The sequence below is a fragment of the Oncorhynchus kisutch genome, linkage group LG11, assembly GCF_002021735.2.
Source record: "Oncorhynchus kisutch isolate 150728-3 linkage group LG11, Okis_V2, whole genome shotgun sequence".
Classification (NCBI taxonomy): domain Eukaryota; kingdom Metazoa; phylum Chordata; class Actinopteri; order Salmoniformes; family Salmonidae; genus Oncorhynchus; species Oncorhynchus kisutch.
This window is the reverse complement of record NC_034184.2, coordinates 13,006,919-13,030,289: the sequence shown is the minus strand read 5'-3', so window position 1 is coordinate 13,030,289 and position 23,371 is coordinate 13,006,919. Positions and strand designations below refer to the sequence as shown.

General features: G+C 42.8%; 1 protein-coding gene across 4 annotated transcripts in view; it reads left to right on the top strand.

Moving 5' to 3' along the window:
- The first annotated feature begins 5,683 nt into the window (after positions 1-5,683).
- The window catches only part of LOC109898932 (sorting nexin-29), a 154,041-nt gene continuing 136,353 nt past the window's right edge, over positions 5,684-23,371 (top strand). For 3 of the 4 annotated variants that reach the window (XR_004211563.1, XM_031835306.1, XM_031835305.1), the window contains exons 1-10: positions 5,684-6,128; positions 8,867-8,931; positions 9,516-9,568; positions 9,648-9,772; positions 17,006-17,186; positions 17,277-17,347; positions 20,024-20,290; positions 20,453-20,822; positions 20,959-21,077; positions 21,676-21,763. Coding sequence is in view for 3 of the 4 variants with exons in the window: in XM_031835306.1 (XP_031691166.1) it covers positions 6,122-6,128; positions 8,867-8,931; positions 9,516-9,568; positions 9,648-9,772; positions 17,006-17,186; positions 17,277-17,347; positions 20,024-20,290; positions 20,453-20,822; positions 20,959-21,077; positions 21,676-21,763 (1,346 nt within the window). In the remaining variant the exon portion in view is untranslated. The remainder of the gene's footprint in view (positions 6,129-8,866; positions 8,932-9,515; positions 9,569-9,647; positions 9,773-17,005; positions 17,187-17,276; positions 17,348-20,023; positions 20,291-20,452; positions 20,823-20,958; positions 21,078-21,675; positions 21,764-23,371) is intronic. The other variant, XM_020493985.2, reaches the window with a different exon arrangement.

Below are 23,371 nucleotides of genomic sequence, written 5' to 3'. Positions count from 1 at the left end.
AGTGGTGTTTACCATGGTGAGCTCAGTCCAAATACAGTAGTCTGTCGGATGACAAGGCTATTGTTGATGAGAACAGGCCGTGTGGCTGCTGCCTGATCCTTACAGGCCATATTTACTTTTCTAATATCAGACTGGGTTCACTGTAGTGCTCTTCTATCAGACTAGTGGTCTGCCACGTTAATTGTTCACTTTCACATGAATTTCAAAGCTGCTGGAGTTAGTGAGTTGACAATCCATACCTACTAGGGTCCACATCTAGTATTGGTAACACCTATTTGGTGTGGTTAACTGGGTGGAATCACGTGAGTGGAGTGAGCTTTAGGAATTGAAGAGCTGTCAGGCTCACGTAAGTAGGGAGGCTGCTGTCCATAGCTGCACCCCTACTGATACTTGTCAGTAGACAGGTAGCCAGGTGGTTAAGAGCATTGTGCCAGTAACAAGGTTGCTGGTTTGAATCCTGGGGCCAACTAGGTGAAAAAGCCTGCCCTTGAGGAAAGCACAACTAATTGCTCCTGTAAGTATTCAGTGCATATAACTCACTGGATAAGCGCATCTAAAGACAAAACAATTATATTGCATAAGTTAAAAGTATTCATGAGGTGAGATGCAAACTATTCATCTCGTTCACTTTGAAGAAAAGGGCAGTTCCATAAGGGCAGCTTGTCACTTGAGGGCGGAGTCTGACAAGACAGTCATTATTGCAGCATCCTTATGAGGGTGGTGTTATAGAACAAGATTATGTGAGGAGAATCCTGTGTCCAGAACCACATCGCTGTGCCTACATCCACAAACCAGTCATGGTGATGGGAGCCCTGATGCTGGGTGCAGTGCTGTTCCTCCACTCTAGTGTGAGTACACCCAACATGCCACTGCCGTGGTCTACCTTTCCATGAGGATGATGTGTGTGGTTGGGCTGGTCCTGATGCTGTAGTGGAGCAGGTTGAAAGCTTCAAGTTCCTTGGCATCCACATCACCAACAAACTAACATGGTCCAAGCACACCAAGACTGTCGTGAAGAGGGCACGACAAAAGTATGACATACTCTATGAGGAAATAGCAAGCAATTTTTAAACCTTCTGTTTGAGATTTGTTTCAAGTGTTTTTTTCCCTAATTAATACTTTGGCCACAAATACGAGTATAGAACCTTATTTGAGTATGAGTTAGCAGAGTTTGAACTTTTAAAAGTTTGATTTTCACTCGATAATTACTTTAAATGCTTCTACACCTACACATTGCTTGCTGTTTGGGGTTCTAGGCTGGGTTTCTGTACAGCACTTTGAGATATCAGCTGATGTACGAAGGGCTATATAAATACTTTTGATTTGATTTTGATTTGATTTAAATGTTTGAATTGAATGTAAATCTATATTTACCTACTTTGTATGATGAGTAACACCCTCCTGCTGTGAGTATAGTTCCTCTTTTATTCTAAAATCTCACCAGTCTATGCGTGGCACAAGGACTAACCCCTACACATTACACTCAAAAAAGAAGGTTCCTGGAGTATCCTTTAGGGGTTCTTCAAGCTGAAACTGTGGGGGAACCCCTATAAGTTCCCTCGAAGAACCCTTTAAAGGTTTAAAGAAAATATAAATAGTTTTTGTTGTTGTTGTAGTAATCTCAAAAAAGTATAATGAGAGAGAGAGAGAGACAGCTGCATGTGAGCTCTCACATTTTCCAACATGTTTTTTACAAAAAGATAGATACACTTTTTTGGGCAGGGACATATTCAGGATGCTACCCTCCACAGCATAACCTTCACTGCAGATCAAAACTCCAAACCTACAACCTAATTTTGGACAAAATTACCTGGAGGGGTTACTGCTGACAAGGATTCCTTCTTCCAAGCTATACAGATGGTGCTCTGGCAAACGATCAGCAGAGACCTGAGGACACCATCCAACCTGGAACTGAGACAGACCAGATACAACTTCAATTAGCACTGATGTGTGACATGAGAGGTGTCGAAGCCTTTGATCTCAACAAATGGCAGGAGTCTCTCACAGCTGACCCTGCTCAAATCCAAATCCAGAGCCCCTACAAGAAATCTGCCTCCAGAAATAAAAGCACACCCATTAAATGTGGCCCATCTACTGTTGTTAGCCCCAATTCTGACTTGTGCTTTGATATCTGCTTCACTGATTTCTGCTCTCGTAAAAGCCTGGGTTTTCTGCATGTTAACACTGAAGCGTATTACCTCAAATGTATCAATTTAAAGTGTGGGTTCACAGCTCCAATCCAGATGTGTTGGTTGGTCATTACTGAGACGTGGTTAAGGAAGACTGTTTTGAATACTGATGTTAACCTTTCTGATTATAACCTTTTTTGGCAAGACATATCTTCCAAAGGTGGTGGATTGGCACTCTTTACCAAGGATCACCTTCAGTGCTTGGTTGTCTCCACCAATTCTGTCCCCAAACAATTTGATTTGCTGGTTTTAAGCATTAAACTTTCAAATAGCACTTTGTTGACTGTTGCTGGGTGCTATCATCCTCCATCAGCACCGGCCTGTATCCTACCTGCCCTAAGCTCTCTCCTGGCACCTTACACTAAATCTGAATTTGTCCTGCTAGGTGACCTAAACTGGGACATGCTTAAACCAACTGACCAAGTCCTAACGCAATGGGACTCCCTAGAACTGTCTCAGATTATTACCAATCCCACAAGGTATGACTCCAAAACACCCAGAAAGGCTACTCTCCTCGATGTTCACAAATAACCCTGATAGGTATCAGTCTGGTGTTTTCTGTAATGACCTTAGTGATCACTGTTTTACAGCCTGTGTTTGTAATGGCTGCTCAGTGAAACAACCTGTCCTGATTTGTCATAGACGCTTGCTAAAGAAACTAATGAGCTTCCTTCATGAACTGGCCTCTGTAAAATGGTATAGAATCAGCTTGATCCCCTCTGTCGAAGACGCTTGGACCTTATTTTTTTCATATTTTCAGTGTTGTTGTTAACAAACACGCCCCCATAACGAAAATGAGAATTAAAAACAGATTCAACCCCTGGTTCGAACGTGATCTTGCAGAGTTACTCCACCTCAAGAATTGCATTTGGCGAAAGGCTCGGCAGATGCATACGTAGGCTGACTGGCTCTCGTTCAGGCAAATGAGAAATAAGTGCACTCAGGCTACCCGGAAGGCCGAAATGTGTTACTTTAAGGAGCAGTTCTCTCTATGTGTGTCTAACCCCAAGAAGTTCTGGGAAACGATTAAAGACCTGGAGAATAAACCCTCCTCCTCACAGCTGCCCATGTCCCTTAATGTTGATGATGTGGTTGTTACTGACAAGAAGCACATGGCTGAGCTCTTTAAACACCACTTCATTAAGTCAGGATTCTAATTTGACTCTGCCATGCCTCCTTCCCCGTCCAACATTTCCCCATCTCCCACCCTTCTAATGCTACTAGTCCCAATGCTCCTCCCTCTTTTCCCCTACCCCGCTACAAAGTTTCTCCCTGCAGGCGGCCACTGAGTCCAAGGTGTTAAAGGAACTCCTTAAACTTGACCCTTTCTTCTTTAAGGGTGCTGCCCTTATCATCGCCAAGCCTATCTTTGACCTTTTTAACCTGTCTCTCCTCTCTGGGGAGGTTCCCATTGCTTGGAAGGCAGCCAGTCCTTTATATAAAGGGTGAGATCAAGCTGATCCTAACTGTTATAGGCCTATTTCTATTTTGCCTTGTTTATCAAAAGTGTTGGGAAAACGTGTCAATAATCAACTGACTGGCTTTCTTGATGTTTATAGTATTCTCTCTGGTATGCAATCTGGTTTCCGCTCAGGTTACGCATGTGCCACTGCAACCTTAAAGGTCCTCAATGATGTCACCATTGCCCTTGATTCTAAGCAATGTTGTGCTGCTATTTTTAGCAGCTGGCCCCTCCCCAGATTTTTTGTTAAACACTCTACAACAAATCTTTCTTAGTGTCCAACAAGCTTTCTCTACTGTGTATTTAAATGTTTTATCCTCCATCCCTGTAGGAGGCCTTTCGCCTTAGGGTAGGCCGTCGTTGTAAATAAGAATTTGTTCCTTACTGACTTGCCGAGTTAAATAAATGGTTAAATAAAAAATAAATAAAAGGGTTCTTCAAAGAACCCCTTTTAATGGATCCTCGATTAAACTTTTGGGGTTAATTTTGTGATAAATTTGAATTAAAAAAACTGTTTTGATAATGACAAATGGAACTGATGATACACTACTCAATTTCAAAATTGCACCTTGTGTATTCTACTATTACAACATTCAAGAGTAAGTTTAAAACCAGAGTGAGTTCTTTTAAAATAAATACTCTCATAGTTCGTGTACCACTGTCCTAAGACAACAAAAATGTTAAGGGTGTACTGTATGACAGAGTGATAGACCATTTCATCAACATGGAAGAGAGGAGGATGGCATTACCATCTCTACAAGTAGGGCGAGTCAACATGTTTTTACTACTTGCATGCGCGCACACACAGAAATCAGAAACATGGACAGTCGCATCATATTTAGCTTACATAGATTGGACTAAATTGTTTTTGGTATCTTTTAGTTGCCACTGTATTAGACTAAGCATAGGCAGGAGTGATTTTAGCATGTAAATCTTGGTGGGGTAAAAAAAAATGTTCCCACAATGTTAGGGCCTACATAAAGCTGTCCCAACAGCAGAGTCACAACATCTTACCACTGCTACACCTGGCTATCAGCGGAACCTTGTCTGGCAGTGAAATAGTACATTCAGCCTAATTTACCACCAAAACATAGCTAATATGGCTGACTTGCTTAAACAAATGTGGTTTCTATTGACAGTTGAGATGTACAAATTATGGCATAAGGTGACGACTAGCAGATAAGAGGCAATCCGTAATTTAGATGAAGACATTAATGAGCGAGTTAGGACAGACATTGTCAATAGAACTATTTGTTCAGCACTTTTGAAATGTACAGCAATAGAATAAAGAACATGGGCCGTTTTTACAGTGTTCTACCTGTACACCAAGTCAGAACCGTAGGATAAATAAAGGGGGCAACACATACTTTCACATGAATGGAAATTAGGCATTGGCTGTTGTCAGCAGGCACACAGGTTATGCCTGTCTGTCACAATATGTGCTTCCACATTTGATCCTGATCAGCAATTTGATTGGTGATTGATTCACTTATTTTCCTCTCCATTCATAACAACCTGTGACTATTCTGTGAAGTACTACTCTTTTTTTCAACACTTAATGTAATGCATATCCTTGTCACTCTTCCCAATACATTGCCTAACCCTTACATTCATATCACTATCAATTAAATTAAATTCAAGGGGCTTTATTGGCATGGGAAACACATGTTTACATTGCCAAAGCAGGTGAAATAGATAAACGAAAGTTAAATTAACAATAAAAGTGAACAGTAAATATTACACTTACACAAGTTCCCCCAAAATAAAAACATTTAGTGTCATATACACTATACTTGTCACAACTAAGACAGTACAGACCTTTAACCACACAGAGGAAAATAGAGGGGGTGTGGAGGTCTGGCTTTGTAGCTTGATGTCTCTAGTCTAGAGATCAGACGTGCTCTCTCTCACACACACAGCTTTTCATAAAAAGAGAACTGTCAATGAATACTGTTTTTGAAAACAAGAGAACGTTTAACACTGATACAGATTCAAATCGCTCCTAACCAGTCATATGACAACAGTGTGTCTGGTCATGTGACCTGCAGCGCCGACGTTGTTTCGCTTTGCAGGCAGGGGCACCGAAGTGTCAAAATGAATTCATTTTATTACAGCTAGACGATTACCAGAGCCACGACAGTCCAGTCGCCGAATCGACCAATGCGGATGGGTTTGTTAGTCAACCATTTTATCTACAAATGTGACTCGGGTTAACTATATAGTGATAAATGACAACTCGCAGGCCTCTGTAGTTCCAGCCGACAGGAGCAACAGTGGGCCACGGACCGAGGTTGTGTTGATGGGAAGAAGGAAGGGAGGGCTGCATCATGGAAGTTGTGCTCCCTGCCACACAGGGTTCGGTTCGTACAGAATGTGATGAATCGCAATAGAATTCTGGATATCCACCAAGTTGAACCATGAACTAGTTTACATGTGGTGTGTCAACAACTAACATACTCGGACTGACAGAATGAACGGTGAGTTGTAGCTAAAAAAACAACTTTTTGTTCTACCATCAATTGACACCTGGCTTTGGCTTATTGCGCGAATTTTGTCTGGTTTACGGACATAGGACTATTAAGAGGTTTAGAATGGATGACAAAGCATAATTATCATGTGTGTTCAGGCAGGCGTGAAGGATAGATGACTCTTCCCGCGTTTATCTTGAATCTCCCCATGCAAATCGATTTTTTTCTTGACTGCATGAGACCATAGATGTCATCAAACAAATTGTTCATCAAAGAAACCCTTCCAATTATAATAGTAAGACTTATTGTATTGCTCCTGAGTCCTGACTAGCCCAAGATGTGCTCTTACAGAGCATAACGTTACCGTAACTTCTTAAGGTCGAAGGAACCTGTTATTTTCATGGGTACACTGGCAACGTTTCTGGTGGCATCTTCTATTACACACAGGTGTTTCGAGCATGCTAAATAGATGATCAGTGGTCTCTCTGACTTCCATGGCGATACAGTGCCTGGCAAACGTATTCATCCCTCTTGGCGTTTTTCCGATGTTGTTGCATTACGACCTGTAATTTAAATGGATTTTTATTTGGATTTCATGTAATGGACATATGGACATACACAAATTGGTGAGAAAAAAAAAACTTAAAATTATAAACTGATAAGTGGTGTGTGCATATGTATTCACCCACTTTGCTATGAAGCCCCAAAATAAGATCTGGTGCAACCAGTTACCTTCAGAAGTGACACAATTAGTTAAATAAATTCCACCTGTGTGCAATCTAAGTGTCACATGATCTGTCACATGGTCTCAGTATATATACACCTGTTTTGAAAGGCTCCAGACTCTGCAACACCACTAAGCAAGGGTCACCATGAAGACCAAGGAGCTCTCCAAACAGGTCAGGGACAAAGTTGTGGAGAAGTACAGATCAGGGTTGGGTTATAAAAAAATATCATGAACTTTGAACATCCCACAGAGCACCATTAAATCCATTATTAAAACATGAAAAGATTATGGCACCACAACAAACCTGCCAAGAGACTGGGATGGAGGTTCACCTTCCAGTAGGACAATGATCCTAATCATACTGCTAAAGAAACACTGAAGTGGTTTATGGGGAAACATTTAAATGTCTTGGAATAGCCTAATAACCGGACCTCAATCCAATTGAGAATCTGTGGTATGACTTTGATTGCTGTACACCAGCAGAACCCATCCAACTTGAAGGATTTTGAGAAGTTTTGCCTTGAAGAATGGGCAAAAATCCCAGTGGCTAGATGTGCCAAGCTTATAGAGATGTAGTCAATGTGAAATGGCTAGCTAGTTAGCGGTGGTGCGCGCTAGTGGCGTTTCAATCGGTGAGGTCACTTGCTCTGAGACCTTGAAGTAGTGGTTCCACTTGCTCTGCCTGGACGTGAAGTCTATACTGTTACATTGATGCTGTCAACCCAGATCACTGGTTGCTGTGGAAAGAGGTCAAAAGGGGGGTGGGTGTAGCCGATGTGAAATGGCTAGCTAGTTAGTGGTGGTGTGCGCTAGTGGCGTTTCAATCGGTGACGTCACTTGCTCTGAGACCTTGAAGTAGTGGTTCCCTTTGCTTCACAAGGGCCGCGGCTTTTGTGGAGCGATGGGTAATGAGGCTTTGAGGGTGACTGTTGACGTGTGCAGAGCGTCTCTGCTTCGCACACGGGTCGGGGCGAGGGGACGGACTATACTGTTACAGAGACATACCCCAAGAGACTTGCAGCTGTAAATGCTGCAAAAGGTGTCTACAAAGTATTAACTGGGGGTGGTGAATAGTTTTATGCATGCTCAAGTTTCTTTCCCATTTTTTTGTCTAATTTCTTGCTTGTTTCACAAAAAATATTTTGCATCTTCAAGGTGGTAAGCGTGTTGTGTGTAAATCCAACTAATACAAACCCCCCAAAAATCTATTTTATTTCCAGGTTGTAAGGTAACAAAATTGGAAAAATGCCAAGGAATGGAATACTTTTGCAGGCCACTGTATGGCTGTGTGGGATCCCTAACCCTGTAAAGGTGTATCAATTTAACCTTTTTTTGTTTTTAGAAAATGATTTCTTGTTGATCTGAAACACAGGGTCCAATGTGTGTTAAGCGTCGGGGCTCTTAACAAAAAACCCCAGTAAAGAAGATGCCTTCCTCCAATCACTTATGTGTAATGGAACTGAGAGCGATAATCAAGGGCTGAGTCCTGACCATCCTCATGTAGCCCATAACTTTCTCCAAGGTATAGCAAACTAAACTCCACGGTGAAGGAAGTTTCTGTTGAACTCCACCAACGGAGTGGATCAGAGACCAGGCTTTGTAGAATCTAGCTCTGACTACATAGATTCGCCCAAGGTCAATGCTTCACATTTTTTGCATCAAATTTTGTACAATTATGAAATGCAGTACCGCATTGGTAATAAAGCATTATTTGTTCGACCACAACTTCTGGGGTAGCTAGCTTTAGCTTGGTACCTAGCTAGCACCAATACAACCAGCCTGAAAACAATGACCAGTAGAAACTGCAGTCATTTTCATTATTCTTAGCAGTGATTTAGGAATCCTTTGTAAGTATCATATTTTTCTTTGAACACATCTTTGTATACATTTCTGATAAGTTTGGTGAAATTGTGGTACAGCTCTGATTTAGCCAGAGATGGCTCTTAGGCCAGAAATCTAAGATGAGTTTCCCAAACTGACAGACTCATGTTTGTAAGATCACCCTCCTTCTCATCCTCAGGCCCTCAGCAGAATGACGCAAAGAGACAACACCTGCTGGAGCGGCTGCTTGACTCTGTCAAACAGGTGAGGGGTAATCACCGTTAACGCAGAACTGTCGCTTGTAATTGGTCTGCTGATCGATTAAGTTCTGGGTGCATACATGTGAAGTGATTTAAGGAGGAGCGGAACCAGGAGCTACACCCTCTCTCTTTGCAAGTTACGGTCTGAATGTCCCCTCCCCTTCCAACATTTTAAAGATGGTAACATCTGCGAAATTCGTGATTTGTCCAAATAACCCAAACGTCGGAACTACTGCTCGTTATCCCACGCATCCCATTCCTTCCAGGTTATGTGAGCCTTACTGTACGTGACAGGCCAGGTTATGTTAGCTTCCCTGTTGCATTCCTTTACTATGGATAATTCCCACTGAAGAGGAGTGCATTACAGCTATGGTCAAATGAGTCATATAATCATAAACTGTTGTAATGATATGCTATTACAGTGTAATTCTATGGTTTCTACTGTTTATAAGGCATGATATGATACTGTGCCTATTCTTTTTCTAGCTGGTTTGATGTTGTGGTCTCTAGCTGGCAGGCTCCCATTGAGTAAGTAAATGTGTTGTCATTGTTATTTTGATAGCCATGTCATTCTTCATTTCTCTTCAGTGCCAAATCCGCTTTGGAGGAAGAAAGGAGATCGCCTCAGATTCCGACAGCAGGTACCAATGTTTTATTATTACAAAACTGATATGATCTATTGATGTTGTGTGTGTGTGATGTATTGTATCTCCCCTGTAGGGTGATCTGTTTGTGTGCCCAGTTTGAGGCTGTCCTCCAGCATGGCCTGAGGAAGACCAGAGGCCTGGCTCTCACTGCTGCTGCCATAAAGCAAGCCGCAGGCTTCACCAGCAAGACTGAAGCAGGTACAGTCACATGACCTGGAAACCGATTAGTCAGTGATATGTAAAAAAAAATAAAAAAGGAGCTACTGGTAATCTTTATCTGCACATTCTTAAAATTAGGTCAGATTAGGTTTGTATTTGGTGTAAAAAAAATAAAAAAAAGAAGTTTTATGTAAAGAATGTAGAAAATTAAATATGATATATTAAAACAAATATTGGGTCAGAAAAGAGCTATATGACCGAGTCAGACCATTAGAACCACTGCATCACCATAGTAGTGACAACTCAGAGTTACAAACTAGTATTAAAAGTTCAAAAGCTGCTCTCACTCAAACAATGAAAATGAATAACCAAAGGAGGCAGATATGCAAAAAGAATATACTTAATTTAATCCATGCTCAAAAGAATATACAAGGGGAAAGTTCAAGGTGAAAACAAAAAAAAGGAGCATGTCAAACATTATCCTGGGAAACTGGAGACCTGAGAAGACATGGCCAAAAGTTTTTAGAATGACACAATTATTACTTTTATTACTAGTGCCTTAGTTTGTAAGATGGCAATTTGCATATTCTCCAGAATGTTATGAAGATTGATCAGATGAATCGCAGTTAATTGCAAAGTCCCTCTTTGCCATGCAAATGAACTGAATCCACCAAAAACATTTCCACTGCATTTCAGCCCTGCCACAAAAGGACCAGCTGACATCATGTCAGTGATTCTCTCGTTAACACAGGTGTGAGTGTTGAAGAGGACAAGGCTGGAGATCACTCTGTCATGCGGATTGAGTTCGAATAACAGATTGGAAGCTTAAAAAAGAGGGTGGTGCTTGGAATCATTGTTCTTCCTCTGTCAACCATGGTTACCTGCAAAGAAGCACGTGTCGTCATCATTGCTTTGCACAAAAAGGGTTTTCTCAGGAATGGCAGCAGGCAGGTGTGAGTGCATCTGCACGCACAGTGAGGCGAAGACTTTTGAAGGATGGCCTGGTGTCAAGAAGGGCAGCAAAGAAGCCACTCTGAGACATTCTGAGACCATTCATGTGTGGGGTTGCTTCTCAGCCAAGGGAGTGTGCTTACTCACAATTTTGTCTAAGAACACAGCCATGAATAAAGAATGGTACCAACACATCCTCCAAGAGCAACTTCTCCCAACCATCCAGGAACAGTTTGGTGATGAACAATGCCTTTTCCAGCATGATGGAGCAAGGCAAAAGTGATAAGTGGCTCGGGGAACAAAACATAAATATTTTGGGTCCATGGCCAGGATACTCCCCAGACCTTAATCCCATTGAGAACTTGTGGTCAATCCTCAAGAGGCGGGTGGACAAACAAAAACCCACAAATTCTGACAAACTCCAAGCATTGATTATACAAGAGTGGGCTGCCATCAGTCAGGATGTGGCCCAGAAGTTAATTGACAGCATGCCAGGGCGGATTGCAGAGATCTTGAAAAAGAAGGGTCAACACTGCAAATAATTGACTCTTTGCATCAATTTCATGTGATTGTCAATAAAAGCCTTTGACACTTATGAAATGCCTGCAATTATACTTCAGTATTCCATAGTAACATCTGACAAAAATATCTAAAGACACTGAAGCAGCAAACTTTGGAGATTAATATTTGTGTCATTTTCAACTTTTGGCCACGACTGTACTCTCATCACGAGGAGAGAATGGCTGTGGTGAGTGGACTCTCCACCCAGGAAACAGAGGCTGTAGGACGACTGCTAGAGAAACAAGGTGCAGAGACTGGCTATGAAAACAGAGGGTTATGCAACTGATCTAGTAATAAAAGTCAAGAAATAGAAATCTGTTCTCTCTCTTTTTGAGGGAAGCCCAGTACCTGTTGGGGTTTCTTAAAGTAACCAGTGGTGCAATTCCAACAGACGATGACGATTTATTTAGTTAAGTTATACTGCTCTAATTTGACCTCTTGCTGGTACTTGGATGACTGAAAACATTTTCTTTAAGCTGAAATTCATAACATTTTGGTCGACCCGACCAAATTCACATATACATTTGAGTTAAAGATCTGTCATTTTAATTGAATGCAAGTTTAAGAAGTGGTAGATTTGTTCTAGGTGTGTTATTTCTACGCTTCCCATTAAGTTTTGTTTTTGCGTCTATTACTTTCGGATTTGTACATCAGCTGAAAATACAATATTTCTGGTTATGGAAAATACATTTTTTTCACAGCTGTTTAGATGGTACAATTCTCTACATTATATTTGTTTGTTTACTCACACAAACTGAAATTAGGGGAACTATTTGAATTTTAGCAACCAGGATATGGAGTAGCGATTACTGCTTAGTGCACTTTTTTTGTCAGTGGGCCGGATGTTATAATTAACGATTAAACATTTAATGGCAGGGATTGCTGTGAATATTTGCAAGTTCTGAATTTTCTCAAATTAAGCTGTAATTTTTCATACATCAAACTTTACAGAAATATTGACGTCTTGATTTTGGCTAAAGTAATGCTTAGCAACTTTAAGTACATTTAGAATGCACACTTTACCCTCAATGTGAACTTGTATGGATAATGTATTTGGGATGTTTTCAGAGTATTTTGAACACTTTCAGACAATGTGATTAATCACAATTAAAAAAAAGAGAACTTTAATTAACTGAACTCTGACAGCGCTAGTTATTATCTAAGCGAGAGAAATTACAATACTTCAAGTTCATAGATACAGTATGATGTAAAGATGATACTTTAAAAAAAATCCCTTAGCCCTCCCGGTTCTAGTTAACAAAGCCTTGGTGATGATAGAGAGAGAACTCTGGGACACAGCTAACATAATGAGTGTTTAATAAGCCCAGTTCTACACACTGAAATGGGCTGTTTACAGATTTGTGATCTTAATCTGAGCCAGTTTGCTCCAGCAGGAAAATAAATAGTCTTGCAGCAATTGGAAATGCAAATGATTATGTGAATTTTAATTCATGGATATTTTTGTAGGGGTTGTTACAATTTTTTGTAAGGGACATTCAAATCTGAAATTGCAAACTTAAAGCCTTTTTAAAACTCAAAGACACTACACGTTTGAATGGTGTTTGTTCTTAACTGGTTGCCCTTTTCTTTTTGGCAACAGGTCACAAATCTTGCTGCTGTGATGGCACACTATGATGTGTGTGTGTGTGTATATATATATATATATATATATATATATATCATTTTGTTTTCAAATTCTTTGTGGATCTGTGCAATCTGAGGGAAATATGTGTCTTTAATATGGTCATACATTTGGCAGGAGGTTAGGAAGTGCAGCTCAGTTTCCAATTCATTTAGTGGGCAGAGTGCACATAGCCTGTCTTCTCTTGAGAGTCAGGTCTGTCTACTGCAGCCTCTCACAATAGCAAGGCTATGCTGGCTGAGTCTGTATTGTTGTGAAATAAAAATATTGAACAATTCACCTTTATTTAACCAGGTAGTCCAGTTGAGAACAAGTTCTCATTTACAACTGCGACCTGGCCAAGGTAAAGCAAAGCAGTGCGACAACAACACCGAGTTGCACATGTTATAAACAAACGTACAGTCAATAACACAATAGAAAAATCTATGTACAGTGTGTGCAAATGTAGTAAGATTAAGGAGTTAAAGGCAATAAATAGGCCATACAGGTGAAATAATTAAAATGTAGCATTAACACTGGAGTGATAGATGTGCAGATGATGATGTGCAAGTAGAGATACTGGGGTGCAAAGAAATAATATGGGGATGAGGTAGTTGGGTGGGCTATTTACAGGTACAGTGAGCGGTAATGTGCACTGACAGCTAATGCTTAAAGTTCGAGAGGGAGATAAGACTCCAGCTTCAGTGATTTTTGCAATTCGTTCCAGTCATTGGCAGCAGAGAACTGGAAGGAAAAGCGGGCCAAAGGAGGTGTTGGCTTTGGGGATGACCACTGAAATATACCTGCTGGAGCGCGTGCTACGGGTGGGTGTTGCTATGGTGCTTTACCGAGCAAAGACTTATAGATGACCTGGAGCCAGTGGTTTTGGCGACGAATATGTAGCGAGGGCCAGCCAACGAGAGCATACAAGTCGCAGTATGTGGGGCTTTGGTGACAAAACGGATGGCACTGTGATAGACTACATCCAATTTGCTGAGTAGAGTGTTGGAGGCTATTTTGTAAATGACATCTGCAAAGATCGGTAGGATTGTCAGTTTTACGAGGGTATGTTTGGCAGCATGAGTGAAGGAGGCTTTGTTGTGAAATAGGAAGCCGATTGGAGATGCTTAATGTGAGTCTGGAAGGAGAGTTTACAGTCTAACCAGACACCTAGGTAGTTGTCCACATATTCTAAGTCAGAATCGTCCTGAGTAGTGATGCTATTTTTTTTTATTTTACCTTTTATTTAACTAGGCAAGTCAGTTAAGAACAAATTCTTATTTTCAATGACGGCCTAGGAACAGTGGGTTAACTGCCTGTTCAGGGGCAGAACGACAGATTTGTACCTTGTCAGCTCGAGGATTTGAACGTGCAACTTTTCGGTTACTAGTCCAATGTTCTAACCACAAGGGTAGCCACCAGGCTACCCTGCCGCCCCCTATACACTGCTCAAAAAAATAAAGGGAACACTTAAACAACACAATGTAACTCTAAGTCAATCACACTTCTGTGAAATCAAACTGTCCACTTAGGAAGCAACACTGATCGACAATACATTTCACATGCTGTTGTACAAATGGAATAGACAACAGTTGGACATTATTGGGGGTGTCTTGCTAATTGCCTATAAAGGAGTGGTTCTGCAGGTGGTGACCACAGACCACTTCTCAGTTCCTATGCTTCCTGGCTGATGTTTGGTTACTTTTGAATGCTGGCGGTACTTTCACTCTAGTGGTAGCATGAGACGGAGTCTACAACCCACACAAGTGGCTCAGGTAGTGCAGCTCATCCAGGATGGCACATCAATGCGAGCTGTGGCAAGAAGGTTTGCTGTGTCTGTCAGCGTAGTGTCCAGAGCATGGAGGCGCTACCAGGAGACAGGCCAGTACATCAGGAGACGTGGAGGAGGCCATAGGAGGGCAACAAACCAGCAGCACGACCGCTACCTCCGCCTTTATGCAACTAGGAGCAGGAGGAGCACTGCCAGAGCCCTGCAAAATGACATCCAGCAGGCCACAAATGTGCATGTGTCTGCTCAAACGGTCAGAAACAGACTCCATGAGGGTGGTATGAGGGCCCGACGTCCACGGGTGGGGGTTGTGCTTACAGCCCAACACCGTGCAGGACGTTTGGCATTTGCCAGAGAACACCAAGATTGGCAAATTTGCCACTGGCGCCCTGTGCTCTTCACAGATGAAAGCAGGTTCACACTGAGCACGTGACAGTCTGGAGAGGCTGTGGAGAACGTTCTGCTGCCTGCAACATCCTCCAGCATGACCGGTTTGGCGGTGGGTCAGTCATGGTGTGGGTGGCATTTCTTTGGGGGACCGCACAGCCCTCCATGTGCTCGCCAGAGGTAGCCTCTGCCATTAGGTACCGAGATGAGATCCTCAGACCCCTTGTGAGACCATATGCTGGTGTGGTTGGCCCTGGGTTCCTCCTAATGCAAGACAATGCTAGACCTCATGTGGCTGGGGTGTGTCAGCAGTTCCTGCAAGAGGAAGGCATTGATGCTATGGACTGGCCCACCCGTTCCCCAGACCTGAATCCAATTGAGCACATCTGGGACATCATGTCTCGCTCCATCCACCAATGCCACGTTGCACCACAGACTGTCCAGGAGTTGGCGGATGCTTTAGTCCAGGTCTGGGAGGAGATCCCTCAGGAGACCATCCGCCACCTCATCAGGAGCATGCCCAGGCGTTGTAGGGAGGTCATACAGGCACGTGGAGGCCACACACACTACTGAGCCTCATTTTGACTTGTTTTAAGGACGTTACATCAAAGTTGGATCAGCCACTTTAATTTTGAGAGTGACTCCAAATCCAGACCTCCATGGGATGATAAATTTAATTTCCATTGATAATTCTTGTGTGATTTTGTTGTCCGCACATTCAACTATGTAAAGAAAAATAGTATTTAATAAGAATATTTAATTCTATCAGATCTCGGATGTGTTATTTGTTCTTTTAGTGTTCCCTTTATTTTTTTGAGTAGTGTATGTATGTATGTATATATATATATATATATATATATATATATATATATATATATATATATATATATATATATATATATATATATATATATATATATATACACACACATGTATATGTTGAAGAGTGTGGGGCTTAAGCTGCATCCCTGTCTCACACCCTGGCTCCTGTGGAACAAAACATGTGTTTTTGCCAATTTTAACCGCACACTTGTTGTTTGTGTACATGGATTTTATAATGTATGCTTTTTCCCCAACACCACTTTCCATGAATTGTATTGCAGACCTTAATGTGAAATTGAGTCGAGCTTTTTTTAAATCAACAAATCATGAGATTTTGCCTTTGTTTTGGTTTGTTTCTTTGTCCATTAGGGTGTGCAGGGTGAATACGTGGTCGTACGGTAATTTGGTAAAAAGCCAATTTGACATTTGCTCAGTATATTGTTTTCACTGAGGAAATGTATGAGTCTGCTGTTAATGTTAAAATATACAGACCACAAATGCCAATGGGCTATACTAGGAGACAAACTTGACCCCCAATCACTACCGTGGGATATTCGTGAACAGCAACCTTGGGAAGATCCTCTGCATTATCAATTACATTGTGCTGATTTCTGACGTGCTGTTCCTTTTTCCCCGTTGTTTTTCTGTATTGTTTTAGTGATTCATCATAGTGAAGGCGTATCCTCGGGTTTTCTGGGTCTCTGTTTTTGGTTGGATAGGTTTCTCAATTTCTTTCTTAGGTTTTTGCATTCTTCATCAAACCACTTGTCATTGTTGTTAATTGTCTTAGGGTTTCTACTTGATTTATTTCTTTTTGATAGGAAAGCTGACAGGTTTTCTACTGCCAAGTTTACACCTTCACTATTGCAGTGACACGTTTTGTCCAGGAGGTTGTCAAAAAGGGATTGAATATGTTGTTGCCTAATAGTTTTTTTTGGTAGGTTTCCACACTACTTTCCTTTCATCTTTAGCATTTCTTAATATTATTCAGTTCCTTTGGCTTTGATGCCTCGTGATTTGAGTATTGCTCTGTTCAAGTAGTGTGATTTTGCTGTGATCTGATAGGGGTGTCAGTGGGTTGACTGAACGCTCTGAGAGACTCTTTAAATTTAAATGTAATTTTTTTTTATCTCTCGGTCAGAGCTGACGTTCTGGTTCTATGTGAAGGAGTATCTGAACCGCCATGAGCTGCAGCGGTTCTACTCCCTGAGACACATCTCCTCTGAGTTGGGCCGCGGCCGAGCCTGGCTCCGCTGTGCCCTCAATGAACACTCACTAGAGCGCTACCTACACACTCTGCTTGCAGACCGCATGCGCCCCGGGTAAGTGGTGTGTGTGTGTGTGTGTGTGTGTGTGTGTGTGGAGTTTGGACCTTTCCTGGAAGTATATATTTTTTTCTGTGTGTTTTCTAGCACCTTCTATGAAGACTGGGCGTTTATTCTGGATGAGGAGCGAGCCAGCATGCTGCCCACCATGGCTGCAGGTGAGTGCATGACTCTGATTCTTGTAAATAGACATTTTCGTTCACATCATACAAAATATATATATTTTTTCTTTCCATGAGCTGAAATAAAAGATCCCAGATATATGCCATATCCACAAAAAGCTTATTTCTCTCAGATTTTGTGTATAAATTTGTTTACATCCCTTTTTAATTAGCATTTCGACTTTGCCTAGATAATCCTTTCACCTGACAGTTGTGGCATATCAAGAAGCTGATTAAACAGCATGATCATTACACAGGTGCTTCTTGTGCTGGGGACAATAAAAGGCCACTTTAAAATGTCAGCCCAGGACCTCCACATCTGTCTTCTTCACCTGCGGGATATTCTGAGACCAGCCACCAGGGCAGCTGATGTCAATGTTGTGAACAGAGTGCCCCATAGGGAGGCGCACAATTGACCCAGCTTCGTTCGGGTTAGGGGAGAGTTTGGCGGGGAGGGGGGGGTTTACTTGGCTCATTGCGCTCTTGCGACTCCTTGTGGCAGGCCGGGTGCCTGCAGGCTGACTTCGGTCATCAGTTGAACAGTGTTTCCTCCGACACATTGGTGCAGCTGGCTTCCGGGTTAAGCAGGCGTTTGTTAAGAAGCGCAGCTTGGCGGGTCTTGTTTCGGGGGACACGGGACTCGACCTTCGTCTCTCCCGAGCCCGTTGGGGAGTTGCAGCGATGAGAAAAGATCGGCAGAATAAGGTGGGTAAAAAATGACAAGAAAAAGAGTGCCCCATGGTAGGGTTATGTATGGGCAGGCATAAGCTTCAGAGAACGAACACAATTGCATTTTATCTATGGGAATTTGAATGCACAGAGATACCGTGATATCTTGAGGCCCATTGTCGTGCCACTCATCCGCCACCATCACCTCATGATAATACACGGTCCTATGTTGCAAGGATCTGTACACAATTCCTGGAAGATGGCCTGTATACTCACCAGACATGTCACTCATTTGAGCAGGTTTGGGATGCTCTGGTTCAGCGTGTTCCAGTTCCCACCAATATCCAGCAATTTTGCTCAGCCATTGAACTCTATGTGAAGGAGATGTGTCGTGCTGCATGAGGCAAATGGAGGTCACACCAGATACAGACTTTTTTTGTTGTTGATCAATGCCCCTACCTTTTTTGTTAAGGCAGTGGTTCACAAACTTTAAACATTCAACCTCCAGCTGCGTCCCCCCTCTAGCACCAGGGTCTGTGCACTCTCAAATGTTGTTTTTTGCAGTCATTGTAAGCCTGCCTCACACACACTATACGATACATATATTAAACATAAGAAAGAGTGAGTTTTTCTCACAACCCTTGCTTGTGGGAAGTGAGTAAGAGCTCTTATAGGACCAGGGCACAAATAATAATAATCAATCATTTTGCCCTTTTTATTTAACCATCTTACATATAAAACCTCACTTGTTTATTCAAAATTGTGAATAACTCACCACAGGTTAATGAGAAGGATGTGTTTGAAAGGATGCACATAACTCTGCAATGTTGTATTGGAGAGAGTCTCAGTCTTAAATCATTTTCCACACACACTCTGTGCCTGTATTTAGTTTTCATGCTAGTGAGGGCTGAGAATCCACTCTCACATAGGTACATGGTTGCAAAAGGCATCAGTGTCTTAAAAGCACAACTTGCCAATGCAGGATACTCTGAGATCAGCCCAATCCATAAATCTGGCAGTGGCTTCTGATTAAATAAAATTTTCACAGAACGGCTTGTTGCAATTTCGATGAGGCTCTCTTGTTCAGATGTTGGACTGGAGGCAGGTCTTGATAGGGTTAACGAATCCAGTCGTTTGTGTCATCTGTTTCGGGAAAGTACCTGCGTAATTGTGCACCAAACTCTCTCGCTTTGCTATATCACATTTGAGATTGTCCCTAAGCTTGAGTTAATTTGCACAAAAAAATCATACAATGATGGAAAGGCATTTGTGTTGTCCTTTGTTGATGAAGACAGAGGAGCTCCAACCTCTTAATCATAGCCTCAATTTTGTCCCTCGCATTGAATATAGTTGTGGAGAGTCTCTGTAATCCTAGATTCAGATCATTCAGGCAAGGGGAAAAAACATCACCCAGATAGGCCAGTCTTGTGAGAAACTCGTCATCATGCAAGCAGTGAAAGTTATGGTCAGTAAAGAAAACATTAAGCTCGTCTGTCAATACTTTGCCCCTTGACAACCAGCGCACTTCTGTATGTTGTAAAAGCGTTACATAGTCACTGCACGAGAGGTGAGGGGCCTTGCTTTAACAAATAAAACCATTTTCACTGTAGTGTCCAAAACGTCTTTCAAGCTGTCAGGCATTCCCTTGGCAGCAAGAACCTCTGCAGTGTACCCAAGTGGCATCGGGAGCAACTGCTTGCACGCGCATTACCACTCCACTATGTCTCCCTGTCATGGCTTTTACACCATCAGTACAGATACCAACATGAGCAGCAGCTACATACAGACCGTTAGTGGAATTCCCGCGAGAGAGTAACGGTTCATGTGATTGGATGTTAATTATTTGACTAGGCTACATGTATTTGACATTGTTATTATTTTTCTGAACACTAAATGGTTTAATTATATTTTTGGCAGTGAAACATTATCCACTACCGATGGATGGTGCTCTAACTAGGCTGTGCTGTGTGAATGACTTCTAACTAGACCCTCTTTCTCACACAGGACTGAACTCCATCCTGTTTGCCATCAACATCGACAATAAGGACCTAAATGGTGTGATCCGAGCAGGCTCCTCCTCTTCCGTGAGCCACCTCCTGAAGGAGTCCACCCAGGGCATAGGGAGCTTATGGAAGGAGTCGACCCAGGGGGTGAGCACTCTGCTCAGGGAGATCAGCACCGCCACCACTGTGGTGCCAGGCTTCATCCCCACCCACCGCCCTGACGGCTCCACAGACCCACTGCCTGTCCTGCCCCGCAGCGCCTCCGCAGGTAGGGAGGAGAAATTACAATCAACTTAGACACAAGGGAAACAGTGGCTATAACCAATGATTTATATTCAGTTCTATTCATATTCTTACTAAGATGATGATGATAATAATAAGCCCAAAAACATGGATATGAAACAAACTACTTTTTTTCTCTCCTCTCCAGACTCTGGCCTGAGGAAGGAGCGACGGAGGAAAAAGAAAATCACCAACATCATCTCTTTCGATGACGACCTGGATGGGGGAGCAGAGGACGAGGATGAGGAGGTGGCGGGGAGTACTGCCACTCTCAGGAAGAGCACCACTGCTCCTCAGGTCAGTCTGGAGGAGGGCACTGACCCACTGGAGCCCTCCTCCTCCCTCTCGCCTCCCCAGAACGGGATGCCCGAGCCTGGGATTGTCAGTTGGGCCGGGTCTCCTCCTTTCTCCAGGGCTCTGCCAGACTCCAAGATTATTGATAATGATGAGGAAGAGGAGGTGTACAAGAGCAGACCACAGCTACAGAGCCCCCTCCATGACAGGGCCAGCACTAACCAGTGAGTAACTATGGAGACTTTCACTTTCTTAACCATACAATAAGCATGGTGGGAAACTCTTAAACAATGATTGATATAAACAAGTGTACTTGCTGTGGTGTGTGTGTGTGTGTGTGTGTGGTGTGTGTGTGTACAGAGTGGTGGTGGGGAGCCTATCCAGTGTGTCCACGTGTAGCCCTCTGCAGGCCATGACTGATCATGACAGTTCAAACATCCTCATTCCTGTGGCCTCCAGCCACTCCTACTCTCAGCCAGGTGAGCCAGGCTCCTCCCCTCTGTTCCTCAACCCAGTCCTCTGGGCTCACCAGTCATTTCTTACACATTCACAGAAGTTTGGTTATAGTGTGTTGGTTCATATTGTTAATTTTTGGAGTTTGTTTCTATAGAAACTGCAGACTGGTGTTAAGAGAATAGTGTGTGATGTTACTTAGAGGTAATTATACAGTACCAGTTAAAAGTTTGGACACTTACTCATTCAAGTTTTTTAATTAAATGTTTTACTATTTTCTACATTGCAGAATAATAGTGAAGACATCAAAGCTATGAAATAAACATATGGAATCATGTAGTAACCACCCTTTGCCTTGATGACAGCTGTGCGCACTCTTGGTACTTTTTTGGTCACTACATGATTCCATGTGTTATTTTACAGTTTTGATGTCTTCACTATTATTCTACAATGTAGAAAATAGTAAAAAAAAAAAAAAATACCTTGAATGAGTGGATGTGTCAACTTTTGACTGGTTCTGTACATTTACTAAGCTTCTGTTGAATATGGGAAGCATATTCTTAAAGCAGACAGATTTGATCCAAAACATTCCTCAGCATTGTTTGCACTTTCATTTTGTTTCAGTTGGTTCAGTGGAGGATACGGTTGCATTTCCTGTACAGACAGATTCCACAGGCAACCACGAGACAACCAGAACCCAGCTGCAGTTCAAGTATGTTGTCAGTCAATTTTACATGCACACGATCTTAACAAGGGAGGGAAGAAAACCGAGCTCACATCAATATTTCATAGTTTTGATTTTAACAAAGCAAAGACTACCTGAATCCTATCAGCATATTGACTGTAGCACTTGTGCGGGCAATACACTCGATCACTGCTACTCTAAACTTCCGCAATGCACGCACGGCCCTCCCCCACCCTTCCTTCGGCAAATCCGACCACGACTCCATTTTGCTCCTACCGTCCTACAGGCAGGAACTCAAACAGGATGTACCCGTGATTAGAACTATTCAACGCTGGTCTGACCAATCGGAATCCACGCTTCAGAATAACATCGATTTATATGCTGATTCTGTGAGTGAGTTTATAAGGAAGCGCATCGGAGACTATTAAAACCTACCTAACCAGAAACCATGGATAGATGGCGGTATTCGCGCAAAACTGAAAGCACAACCCACTGCATTCAACAATGGAAAGATGACTGGGAATATGGACAAATATAAACGGTGTTGTTAATCCCCCCAAGGCAATCAAACAAGTGAAATGTCGGTATAGGGACAAAGTGGAGTTGCAATTCAACGGCTTAGACACAAGACGTATGTGGCAGGGTCTACAGGCAATTACGGACAACAAAATGAAAAACCAGCCACGTCACGGACACCGACGTCACGCTTCCAGACAAACTAAACACCTTTGTCCGCTTTGAGGATAATACCGTGCCACCGACGTGGCCCGCTACCAAGGACTGCGGGACCTCCCTCTCCTCCTCCATGGCCGACGTAAGACATTTAAATGTGTTAACCCTCACAAGGCTGCCAGCCCAGACTGCATGCCCGCCCTGTGCAATTGGGCCCTGGACTTTCTGACGGGCCACCCCAGGTGGTGAAGATAGGAAACGACATCTCCTCTTCGCTGATCCTCAACACTGGGGCCCCACAAAGGTGCGTGCTCAGCCCCCTTTGTACTCCCTGTTCACCCATGACTGCGTGGCCATGCACGCCTCCAACTCAATCATCAAGTTTGTAGACGTCAACAGTAGTGGGCTTGATTACAATGATGAGACAGCCTACAGGGAGGAGGTAAGGGCACTCATTGTGCTGTCAGGAAAATAACCTCTCACTCAAAGTCAACAAATTGACGGGGCAGCAGTGGAGAAGGTGGAACGTTTAAAAAATAAATGTTCCTCACCGTACACATCACTGACAAACTGAAATGGTCCACCCACACAGACAGTGTGGTGAAGAAGGCGCAACAGCGCCTCTTGAACCTCCAGAGGCTAAAGAAATGTGGCTTATTACCTAAAACCCTCACAAACTTATAGAGATGCACAATTGAGAGCATCCTGTCGGGCTGTATCACCGCCTGGTATGGCAACTGCACCGCCCACAACCGCAAGGCTCTCCAGAGGGTGGTGCGGTTTGCACAATGCATCACCGGGGGTAAACTACCTGCCCTCCAGGACACCTACACCACCTGATGTCACAGGAAGGCCAAAAAGATCATGAAGGACAACCACCACCTGAGCCACTGCCTGTTCACCCCGCTATCATCCAGAAGGCGAGATCAGTACAGGTGCATCAAAACAGGGGCCGAGAGACCA